The following is a 12925-nucleotide window of genomic DNA, read 5'->3' as shown; positions in this document are numbered from 1 at the left end:
TTCTCTTGAATGTCCAGAAGCATTTACTAGTGCAGTACCAGTATACTGTAAAACTCTAAACTGACAACAGAATATGTTCATGAAGTCAAGGTCATTTTTCATTTATTTCCATAATAAACAGTGTAATTATTTATAAACAATTCATTCAGTTACACTAAGCATGATCATCAATATGAAGTTTACAAAAAATTTACAAGTTTAAGGACATGACCTGCATTTTCTGAATTATTTTACTTACTTCAAACGTAACCATTTTGATCATGTTTAAACTGTGATATGTCACGCTTTAGCTTTAAATTACAAAATGTTACCTTCCCCCTAGAACTTCCATCATTCCTGATTTACAAACCAAAATTTAACATTTATATACATCCGTACAGTTCAACATTAAGTTACACTTTCAAGATGTGCAAGATTAAGCAAATGTATATACTGCAGAATAAAACCAAAATATTTCCTTAAATAAAATTTCAAGATCAACTAAAAGAGTGCTGGTAATACAAACATCATTCTGAAACACAGAGCTTACTTTACTGAATTACAAAAGTAATTATCCTCTACACACCTGATCATCTGGAAACACCAACCTCATGAATTTCACAATTAAGACCAAGAATAAGCAAAAACATAGACCTTTCTTTTCATAATTCCATAAACAGAGCAAAAACATTCAACCACTTCAAATATTCATCATGTCCATTCTGTAGCTTATTTAAATGATTTCAAAACCATGCACATACCTAATAAAGGGAATTTTTTTTACTAAACCATGATTGGCTGATTTAATTGATTATAAATGTGGTAATCATAAGTAAGGAAAATATAAGCGGAAACTTTTAGTGTCTGTCCATAAGCTTCTCTGTACTGTTTACTTGAGGGCATTTAATAAAATATATATATATATATATATATATATATATATATCTATAGGAAGTTCTCAAATACCAATCAAGTGTTCTTGATGATTTTGAATGTTTCTCATGACACCATTTCATTAGCACTATATTACAATTCATATTACATTCCAGGTGAAGGCAACATGAATGAAAACAGAGACAGTGACATGATAAAATACAACATACAATCTAAAACTATGAAAAAAAAAAAAAAAGTCAGCTGCTCAGCGGATTTCCACCACCTTGAAAAATTTTGGTTAATTTGCATAAAATATAAGAAATGATAAAATGGTCCAAGTTTCAAAGTTCTCTTTTTTCCATATTTAATACATCTGCAAATGCATTATCCTCAACAAATACTTTAGGAAATCACTTTTTTTTCTCCTTCTTCTTTCACTTTTGCAGTAAAAAAAAAAAAAAAAAAAAAAAAAAAAAAAAAAAAAAAAAAGAGTTCTGTATGCTGTTTGTTTGATACACTGCCCAGTCCTACTAAACTGTGATAAAGAATAAAACTTCCTAAAATCCCACTGAAGCAAAAACTCTTCAGGGGAAAATGATGCTCCTTACCTCCCTGGATGGATGGATGGATGTTCCTAACACTGAACTAATAGAAAAATCCTGAAAGAAACAGCCATGGTGAGCATTTAACCAAACGGACACTCTACAGATCTCTTTGTCCTTTTTTGAAAATTTTGGAATGGTTCAACTTCATTTCAAAAATCATAATCCCTCCATACCTCTCATCAAACAACAGAGTTGACAAGAGTTTCATCTAAGGTACAATAAATTGTAGGCCACCATTAGAAAATGTATAGTGAAAACATTGTGCAAAAATATCTTTAGCCGTGAGTGCTGCTCTTATTTCAAAGCTAGGTCTTAACAACAGATAAGCATTACACACTCAGCACGTAAAATTTAGTGTTTCAACCTAAAAGCCAAGAACCATAAGAGAAAAATTGCACAACTATGTAGAAGCCTATTGGCCGATCAGTGATCTGTGAAAAGTTTAGCTCAGTCATTCAGTGAAAATGTCAACAAAACGTGACATGGAATACCCACACACAAAGAACAGACAAATGATCTGGAAGCGCTTTAAAGACTTAAAGCGTGTCAAGCACAATAGGTTCCTTCGATTCCACAGACTCAAAAACAGTTCATGAAGGTGTGAAAAACAGTAATATTTCATCTGTTGAAGTGTAAGAAGGGAACAAAAATAGAGGACGTTGATGCCAGTGAATTACTCTGTGCAGTTTCTCTTCAAAGAAATAATGTTGCCTGAGAAGCTTATCACAGCCTTCAAGGCAAGTGTCTGAATTCTCTTTAACACTTACAAAATGTGTCCTTTTAGCCAAAATACTGCATCCAATCAGTCTTTAGTCTTTCTCTCCATCTTCACTGCTTCCTGAGCAAGACATCACAAGACAAATTAACTCCTGTGCAGAGATTTGCACTGTTATATCAATCCAAGGCAAACAGCAGGCCTCATTTATCAAGCTTTTACCAAAGTTGTCTGTAATTTTTTTCGTAGGCCAAACCATACTACAAATTCCCACCAGATTTACTCAAGTTTTAGTCAACAGCTATTTAACTTGTTCATATAACCTGTATATAAATTTGCAATGACCAATTAGCAATTAGATTTGAAGCGTATGTATCATGGTTTACATTACTAAGTTTTTACTCATCAAACCAACTGGATTTTCACAAATATTATATTTCTTGTGTAGATGCTCCTGCGAATGATTTACAAATACATTCGAACTTATCTAGCTTGATACATGAGGCCCCATGCTTCTTCGAGCTTCTGGCTGGATGTTAATATGCGAGTGTGAGTGACTCACCTCCTTGTTCGATGTCCGAGTCTGTGAGGTGGGTGAGGGAGAAGCTGGCGATGTTTGCTGGAGAGATGGAGAAGCGGGAGTATGTGGTGGAGCTGCTCCAGCTCTGCTCTGAGGAGCGGCTTGCAGGGGGTGGGGAGAAGTACGCTGTTGTGGCCTTGCTTGCAGACTGATCACTCCCTGACTTAGGGAGGAAGGAGGGCTCTGGAGAGAAATCATCATCCCACTCAAAAGCACCACCTGTGAAGCAAAGTTGTATTTTTCAGGCTCTTATTGTTAGCAAAACATCATAAGGACGTGTATATAAAACGGTCTTCACTGCATTACCTTCTTCATCTGTGGAGCTTTCTGAGTTAGTGAATCTGTTTAGGTAACTGGAGGAGGCCACCGGGCTGCTGAACTCAGACATCTGGCTGTTGGAGCCTGATATGTGCTCTCCAAGCTCCTTTGTAGGAGTTTCCTGTTTGTAGAGGAAAGCGATTTATAGCACAAATATTTCACTCTATAAATTAACTTGTAGTCTGCATGCACCATGTGCAAAACAGGGTTATTACAGTTTTGATTTTTGTATTTTCATTTAAAATTCTGTCTAGCTAGTTTTTTTGTGCGGTGGTGTTACTTTCTATTAGTTTTAATTTTTTGCACATTATTACTGTATTTTTATATATTTATACTCTATTATATATAATAACCCTGGTGTGAAATTGTCTACTATTAACAAACTGCATGCAAGAAATGTTATACCTGGTCAAAGAGGTAAACTGTGACATCATCAAAGAAGGACACTACTCTTCTGTTTTCTGTGTTACTGTTCGATGCTGTTGTGGATTTGTCCTTCTGGAGCGATTTAGGTTTTAACAAGCTTTTGAGGTTGCAGGCGTCACTGTTGTCAGACACTATAACAGGCACCGGATGCACAGCATCATCCTCGCTTTCAGAGCCGGAACTGTGCAGTCTGTAAGCGCGCATGTCATCGTCTGAGTCATCACTGTTCTCGTCCTCCTCATCAGCCTCCATGCCGTCTTCTGAACCTCCGGTCACTGCAGCTCCCTCCAGCTTGCCAAGGTATCTTCCTTCCATATCAGGCTCCTTTTTCTTTGGGCCTTCCCCAGCATAAGTCCTCACTAGTTTTGCATGGACTACATTTTCGGCTGAAGGCATTACTGAGGTAGAGGATGTATCTTCATGAGCTTCAGGGGTAAAACTGGAGAGAGGTGGATCTGTTAAGAGATCAGAAAAGGATTCCAACCTCTCTTCTTTCTGAGTTAAATCAGATGCTGGCTTTGCTTTATCCCAGTCTTCTTCTGGACTCAAGACTAACTCTGGTTGGACAGTCTTTCTGGACAAATTCACATCAGCATCAACTGTAGGACCAGTGTGTTCTTGCTGATCATCAGAAGCTACATATTCCGGGAAAGATGAGATCCCTTCTGTCGACCCACTCATATGATCAGTGGAAGAGTTCTCAACCCAAAGAGATGCATCAGCAGGAGTTCCACCGCTGACGTCATCGCTCTTCTTATCCAGCTCTTCATTGTCAGAGAAGTAAGCAGAGTCTCTATAGCTTCCACCAACAGGTGCATCACCAATTTCTTGGTGCAGATCATCTCCATTTTCCTGAACATCAGGTACACTGTCCACTTCAGAGACTATTATTTCTGGAGGAGTCAGCGTTGCAGCAGCAGGATCTTCTTTAGCAGTTTTTACATTTTCCTCTGAGGCATCGTCCGTGCTTGGTTGAGAATTCCACTCAGGTGATTCAATGTTCTCGGTTTCATATCCACTGTCAGCAGGTCTGTAAGGTGGCTGGAGCTTATGAATGAAAGGATCCAGTGTTTTCCCATGCCCCACCTCTCTATGCATGTCCAGAGAATCTAATGAATCAGGTGTTTCAGCTGAATTCTCAACAGCTGGTAAAGTGAATGAAATGCTGTCCTCCAGAAGACTGTCCTGGCTGATCTGGTCCAAACAAGAGTCCAAGATCAATGGTGAGGACATATCCTGAGAAATATGGTTGTCCACAAAGCGTTCTTCCTGAGCTTCTTGCAATGGAGCGTCTTCGATTTTGCTGATGACATCCCCATCTGAAAGCATGTCACTGAAGGAGTCACTACTTGTTAAGCCTTCAGTTATACCACTATCTACTCCTTCAGTAGATTTATCTACAGGTGAAGAGAGCTGGCTCTTCTGCTCAGAACACTCTCCTACAATTCCTATGTCCTGCCTGTTCTCCTCAGAGACAGTGAGGCATTCTTCAAGGCCAGAGGTATTGGCATCTGTGCACAAATTGTCTGTGGCAGCATTTTCATCATTAAACTGATGACTATTGGTTGGATTTGGAACAGCGATCTCGGCGCTCTCAGAGGTAGACTCAGGAGTAGAATAAATCCAACCACCTAATTTAGCATTTTCCTCATTTGAAGAGCCAGTTTTATCTGGCAGCTGGTTGCTACAGGTTTCTTCTGTTGAGAATATATCTGAAGGCACCAGTGTTTCACTTTCTTTTAAAGGTGATAGGAAATCTCTTAAAATTGGATTTACCAAGTCCAAGAATTCCTCCCTAAGCTGTGCAGAAGTTACTACAGATTCTGAGGGGTCATCAGTACCATTCAAATTATTTGTAGCATCTACATCATCAAAGAGGTTTAGCGATACATCGGTTTCCTGCATGTCTCTAGACTCTGGAAAACCAGAGCTCTCTTTAATTAGGCTGTTTTCTTTTAGGAACACAAAGTTGTCAACCAGTTTCTCTGTGTTTAGAAGCTTTATTACATCCGCATTCCCTCCATCAAAGTCTCCTGAATGAACAGCTTCTTGTTCGATACCTAAAAAAGAAGTGCTCAGACCTTCATTCTCCACTGTGACTTTGGTGTTGCCATGAAAAGATCGAATCTCCGGGAGCTCCATGAAACCACTTCTAAACGAATGAGGTTCCTCTAATTTTGAATCTTTCTCACTGAAAATGTCTGCTTGGTAAGGACTCTCATGTTCACTCGAGGACCATATATGGCTGTCCTGAAGAAATGAGTCTTTAGAGTCTATGCTCTGATGAAAGAAATCTGCATCTGTGCTTGACTCGTCTAACTTAACGTCCTGTAAGATGACATACGGCTCCTTGTTTGATGCAGTGGCTCCCTCAGCGCTCTGACTGTCCATGACTCCAAGGTCACTTTCATCTTGCTCCTCTAACTGAATGTAGTACTCGTTCCCAGAGTTGCCCTCTCGTGCATCAAACACTGGCAGGGTCCCTGGGACTCTTTCAGCCTCTGCTTCACCTCCAGTCTCGGGGAAGTGAGCCTGGATGTCTTGCCGTGGCACAGGAAAGAACATGCTGTGGTAATTGAGAGTGGTTTCCACGGAAGAGCGATTGTGGCTGTCATAGTGGTCGTGTCTTGCAGCTTCCCACACATACTCAAAACTAAGACCATGGCTCGTCTCAGTCACAGTGAGCACCTCATCTGGTTCTCGGCCATCATCAAACTGCTCTAAGATAGGGAAGGATGAATGGCTGACAGTAGTCTGCCGAGCGGAAGGATTAGGCTTCAGAGAGCTCCAACGCTGCTCAAAGTCATCTTCAATTTCTTTTTGCCCCTGCATCCGGAGGTAGGTGAGCAGCCGGTGAATTTCCTCAGCTGTGGCCCTTTTGTCTGCAGGCAGCCAGCAAAACTGCAGTACCTCATACCTGCAAAGAAAATGCTAAATTACCCTCAAATTAAAACAACTGTAGAAAAGCACATATATTTTTGTTTACACACAACTGTGATGGACTTACCATCTTTCTGAGTAAGGTAGATCGAGGTGAGGCTTGAGGAGTTTGATTTGTTGATCGCGGATGACATGGTGAAGAACCTCTTTATCTGACAGATGTGTATAGGGATGTGTTCCCCTCTCAAACAGCTCCCATAAGGTCACACCCAAAGCCCTGAAAACAGAAATCTCTTTTCACTACTGAAATTTTGCACTACTCTGAACTATAATGCTGATATGTATCACTCACAATAATAAATAACTAATAATAAATCTTAGTAGAAATGTGGATATATAGATTCATAGATGTATTCATTGTGCTTTTTATCCACTTACAGTAACATTTGTGTAAATGTTGTGGAACAACTGCAAAATAGGTTAGTTCTTGTTTTCACTAAGGTTATTACAGCAGTCATGCCCTCACCATCCTGAAGACTTTCTAACTGTTTTATGTCTGACTGTTAAAAAGTGACACAGGGGACTCCTTCCAAAAATGCTAAATAAACTACATAAAACTACATAAATTTCTTACAGAAAACATCACCATATCAACAATTACAAACCTTATAAAATCCTTTTACATGCAGCAAAGGCCATACAAGTCCCTATGTAAGTTGTTACTATAGAAATGTTAGTGAATTAGAACAACTATGTTCATGTCAGAGCTGTTGCTATAGAAAATTAGAATTAGATTCTGACTGATCAGAATCGCGAATTCAACAGTGTGGTGACATAAATTAAGATATTGTTGCCCACACTGAATGTACACTAAGGATACCTACCAAACATTGCCAGGCTTAGTTTGTTCTGATGTTATCACACCTCCATGCAATTCACCAGCGAGCTCCGGTGCAAGCCATCGCAAAGCGACACACTGGTCCTCCTCTGTGGTGATGTAATCCTCCTAACAATAAGAGGAAAATAACATTACACAAGCACCAAATTACCAATTATATGCAAATCAAAAAGCATAGGTGTTACATAGATCTAAACCTAAATGTACATTTCAATATCATTTTGAAAATTCAAGAAATATTGTTGAACTTTTATTTCACATTTTAATATTAATATGTGACAAAGAATCAAATGGGGCTAAATATAATCAGTGCCTAACTTTATATTGTCCTGCATTTACATACATCTTGTGAAGAAAGCAGAAACTCACTTTAAACCTTGAGGGGCCAATGCCATAGTCTCCTATTTTGACAGTCATGTCTGTTGTAAGATAACAGTTCCTCAGGGCCAAATCACTGTAAATGAAAGGAGAGAGAAAAACACAAATTGTCACACAAATTAGAAATTCTTGCACCCTCACAATTTAGTGAAATATGAAATGGCACACCATAAACAGTATAATAGCCATTCAAAGCACTCTGGGGACATAAAATGCTGCACTATACTATACCGAGGTGCAATCTGCTGTTGGTACAACAAGTTTTACTGAGCAGATTATTTAACGTGCACCAGTGAAAAATGATTTTTTTTTCCAGAATCAGGTACACGCAGGTTTGTGGAAACACTGACAAAACTGAGCAAAATAAAGTCCAACACAAAGCCATCATATCACTCGCATGCTAGCAAAGACAATTAAGAGACAATTAGCCAGACTCAAATAATATCTTTTTCGTGCCAACGTCGTTTTACAACATCTTGTAGCTGAAACATTCATCCTAGACAATTAGGTTTCCAGGCAACCAAAAATGGGACTGGGCAGGACACTGGAGATTTTACTTGCCCATTGGGATGAATTTAGAATTTGTCCATCCATGAAAAGTGTCAACTGCAGCAATCAAAAGCTGTGAGATTACACTAGTCAGATAACATCCCAGGTATTAAACATCATGCTTCAAAATAATATTAGAATAAGATCAGAATATAACAATGGAGTATAACAGGGCAACAAAGTGTATACAATGTCATAAAGCGGCCAGTGTGCACATCTCATGGAGATAATGTATGTCTTACGTAGGTAATGTTGATTGTGTTAGCAAATTTAGTATCGACATTTGTGACCTGAAGCACTCATTTTTAGATTTTTAGAAGAGTGACCTATGACCCCTCTAACCCCAAAAACACCATATATTAGGAATACCATGTACTAAGAATATACAACAGAGACCCTTGTTGTTTCTGCTCTCCCCCTAGTGACAAAATCACTGATGCTGGAGCTTTTCCAACTCACTCACACAGCACCAGGATATTGTTCCCAGGGAGGAACAACTACGTACAGAAAGGTAGAGAGACATATGGTGGCTCATTCAGTGTGAGGTCTTATCATCAGTGGGGCTCTGATTACAGCCTGCCTCTGCCACCTTCTCTAAATGCAAGTTCCAGGAGTGCAAAGAGGCTCTTTTACCCCTGATGCAAGAACATCGCTGACACTAGTGGTCTTTGCTTGAACTGTGTGGGGCTGCTGTCAGGGCCACTGAAACGGGTGCAAGATAAATGTACTGATATTTTAGACACTGTATCCTGCCCTTGGCAAATGTGGTTCAGACGTTCAAACAGTTACTGAAAGGAACAGAGCATTGCTTTTGGCCGTACATGGCAAATTTAAGCAGAGGTGCATGACGACTACTGCTCGGTTTGCATACAACCTGACAGAAAGTAGATAGACAGCTATAAAGCAATACACGATATTTATCCTTTTTAAAACTGAAAGCTTTTTTCTTAAACATATTAAACAATTCCTTAGTGTTAATGCATTTCCAATAAATTTGGACATGCAAGGCTGTTCTAATGCTCCTGAACTCCTCAGAACGGCTCTTCCTTGATTAAATTGGCGCTGCCTGTTGCTTTTTTTTTTTTTAATCACCCCACTGTTGTGAGGAAAGAGTGTGATCTTTTATAATGCCTGGGGTCCCTGTTACTCGGCATCCATTTCAGAACACTGAAGCTGTACTTAAAGCAGCAGTTGTAAATCAACTTTGTAACCCAAAAGCAAAGAGACACATTTTCCACTACTACACAGTGTGTAATCTCAGAGACTTAAGTAATCTCTGTGATAAGTTGTAACAGTTACAACCGTGGCCCCTCACATACACCCCCAAAATATGAAGGGGATCTGTTTACACTTGAATCGCAGAATCATCATGTCTCTGTGCCGAACGACAGACGACACCCAGCAATCCCTAGGAGCTGTGTAATTGGACTCCTTTGCATGTATTCTGAGCATGCAAAAGACAGCGGCCCGAGCTGAGCGCGGCACAACACCCTAGACAGCCCCGGCCTCACTTCCACCAGACACCATGCCGGGTAAAATTTAAAACGAAACAATGCCTTTAATGGCAATTACCTTTTTTTTTTTTTTTTTTGAAAAAAATCAAGGAAAAAAAAAAATCAGGTGGGATGCCATGGAAACTAGGTAACAGGATTGTCACTTGTTTGTGCAGCTTTATGGCACCTCAAGTTGTATTCAGAGTGCTTATATTTTGTTTTCTACAACTTTTAACATAAAAGTAATATTAAATTTTTGAATGTGTGCATGGGCCGGGAAAGGAGAAATAACCTGTGCAGGAAGTTGTGCTTGTGCAGGTGAGTAAGTCCAGCAGCGATCTCACAGGCCATCTTCTGCAGCTGCAGCAGCTCTCCGTTCCTGTACAGCCATTCATGCTGAGTAACATAGCTTCTCAGATCCCCCTGCATGGCAAACCACAAATCAGACAGTATACACACAAACTGATTCCACCGCTGCACTGGTACAAGAAACATTTACCCACATAGAATTAGCAAGTCCACATTGTACATATGTTGCCACTGCATAAAGTATTCACTGTGAAAGGCAGTATGTGCTTTACTTCGAGTTGGCCACTGAGGGGCAGCAATCTCTCTCTGTACAGCTACTTTTACTGCTGCACAGGGACTGGACCAAATAAGGGAAAGGCAGTTTAATGGAGTATGCTATATGCTGTGTCACAGCAATTTAAAAATAAAAAGAGCAGTGGTCAGACTGGCTTGCATGTGCTGGGGCTGCTCCTCTGGGTCAAGTTTCTGGACCCACAGGCAAAAGACCAGTTTAGGAGACGAGAGCAGCCCTAGCTCAGACATCTTCTGGTGCCAGTAGGGAAATAAACCAGAGTTAAAACATCTGATTACCTCAACTAATTAATACTAAATCATAAAACCTCTGAGAATTATCTCAATTTCAGAAATGTAAACATTTTGCAAACATAACCCAATATGCAATTAAACATAGCAATTCTTTTAAACATATAATACATGTCAGATATACATAGTGAAAATAAGTTTTGGAATATGTTCAATTTAAAATTGGATATAGGTGATCCTCTGATTGTGTAAAATAAAAATGGTAAATGGACCGTTTTGTGTGCAATGTATATCCATGCAACATGTTTACACTGAGAGCAGAAAAAACTTACATAATCCCAGTGATACAACAGAACAGTAATTTTAACACACAAATCTAAAACACCTGCTGAGGAAGTCTGGTCTTAAAGGCCAAAGTGTCACCCACAGAATGCAGAGGCAGCAACACTGCTCCCACTGCTACACCCATGCACAATGTATGAGAATCTTTCAGCAAGTGTCAAGCCTGTGAACGCAGAGGTGATGGCTAGCTTTGTTTACATGCAGTCAGGCTCAGCTGCTTTCCAGGACTGCTTGACAGTATGCCAATGGTCCTTATTCTTATAGAAATATAATAGTTCCCTTAGCCTCATCATGCAGTATGTTGCCATACCGTATGAGCTGAGTACACTTTTTAAATAGTACACCAAAGCCACTGATGGTTGACTGTGAGGGAAACGGTTAACTCTGGCCAGTAGTTTGTGCAACTACAGATGTGCATAATATATGTATAAATGCTTCACTGAATGAAATCTTGTTTTACTGTCAACAACTCCTCACACGTCCTTGTCAACAACATCCTTGTCAACAACAGACAGAGCAATTGCGTAAACAGTGTTCGGCTGTGGTTTAGACTCCAGCACATTAATTATACCAAAGGTCTATTTACTGCCACATCAAACCAACTTCTGAGCTAAACTATTGTGTTAATGGGAATGCTACACTGGGGTGGAAATTCTACTCCACACTGCACATAATCTGTAGCCAAAAACCAAAGGGCTAATAAAAATACCATAAATACTAAATGCTAAATTACTGTGGGCAATTTCATAATCCTGTAAGTTGTAACTTATCAGCCATTAAGCTTTAATTTTAACAATGACATAAAACAACTTTATTCCCTACATTTAATATAATGCAATATTATACAAAATATTTGAAATATTTGGTGTAGATTAAAGAAATTTAATCTTCTGAATTCAGAAATTTCTCAGTACATACACACAGGCATACACTGACATACATACTGACGTGCACACATACAAACACACAGCAGCCCTTGAAGACAGCCTTTACAGGAGAGACTGTCACTCAGTTGGGCAGCAACTGGCATTCTGCAAGGCTGCTCCGGTTGCACCTCACAGCTATATTTCTGTCTAAAATGCAGTGAGTCAGGGTTACCAATGGTTACCAATGAGACAAACAGCAAACAATCTACAGAGCACCTTCAGAACAAATATGCCATGGGAAATAAAATATTACATATATTAGGGGGAAAAACCTGACTGAGGCTTTAAGAAATTGCTTGAGGTTTGTGAGGAGGTGTGAAGCATGAAAGTGATTTATTACCAAATGTTTAAATGGAACAGGGTAAAACTTTAAGGCCCAGGTTAAGAATAAATCCACAGAAACACTGTCTGAAATTATGTTATGTAATATACAGGATATTAAAGTGAGCAACATTTTCAGTTACTATTATAAACAATATTATTTCCATGTTCATCATTTCCTACAAAAAAGACTTTGTTCTGAAAAAATATAGAACAAACCGTATGAAAATGAAACTGCTACAAAAGTCAAGTTGAGCAAAACATCTGAAATATCTCAAACTCCTCTGCTTAAACAAAATCCTCATGCCTCCTAGTTTATAGGAAGAGCTCCTTTAACAGTACATGCACCTACACTGGGCTCTGTGGTCCCTCTGGTTGCCTGACAGCAGAGCAGATCGGAATCAGAGCCACACGGGCAGCTCAGGGATGAGCAGCTCCACTGAGAATGCAGGCTACATTATGCAACTCTGGGCCTCAGTGAGCTCATCCTGGCCCTGAGGGACAGAGAGCATGGCTGGATGCCATCCACCTGCTCTGGCCCGTGAGGACTTCGGCCCAAAGCTGCAGCGTCTCACCGCTGGGCAGGTGCTCCCAGAGTACCCTGCTAACCGGGCTTTGCAGCTCACACAGTCCTAACGAGGTCCTCTTTGGCTTCATTTAGCCCCTGAGGCACACTGCATCCAGTCCAAGGGAATACCGTGGCAAAGACAGTGCTTTCATTTGGCAAAGACATAAAATGGACTAGAGATAAGCAGGGCCTCTTTAGAGTCATGGTTAAAGCATGTGGTATGGTCGTCAAGTCAACAAC

At 39.8% G+C, this 12925-nt stretch overlaps 1 protein-coding gene across 2 annotated transcripts in view; it reads right to left on the bottom strand.

The window, feature by feature from the left end:
• Positions 1–1307: 1307 nt before the first annotated feature.
• Positions 1308–12925, bottom strand: part of lmtk2 (lemur tyrosine kinase 2) — a 23313-nt gene continuing 11695 nt past the window's right edge. For both annotated transcript variants that reach the window (XM_026916198.3, XM_026916197.3), the window contains exons 7-14: positions 9990–10120; positions 7647–7731; positions 7264–7385; positions 6507–6656; positions 3479–6416; positions 3062–3194; positions 2738–2974; positions 1308–2298 (exon numbers count right to left, since the gene is read on the bottom strand). In XM_026916198.3, the coding sequence (XP_026771999.3) occupies positions 2270–2298; positions 2738–2974; positions 3062–3194; positions 3479–6416; positions 6507–6656; positions 7264–7385; positions 7647–7731; positions 9990–10120 (3825 nt within the window). In that variant the 3' untranslated portion in view covers positions 1308–2269. The remainder of the gene's footprint in view (positions 2299–2737; positions 2975–3061; positions 3195–3478; positions 6417–6506; positions 6657–7263; positions 7386–7646; positions 7732–9989; positions 10121–12925) is intronic.

Source organism: Pangasianodon hypophthalmus, chromosome 13 (genome assembly GCF_027358585.1).
Source record: "Pangasianodon hypophthalmus isolate fPanHyp1 chromosome 13, fPanHyp1.pri, whole genome shotgun sequence".
Classification (NCBI taxonomy): Eukaryota; Metazoa; Chordata; class Actinopteri; order Siluriformes; family Pangasiidae; genus Pangasianodon; species Pangasianodon hypophthalmus.
The sequence above is the reverse complement of the archived record's forward strand: the minus strand, read 5'-3'. Positions and strand labels throughout refer to the sequence as shown.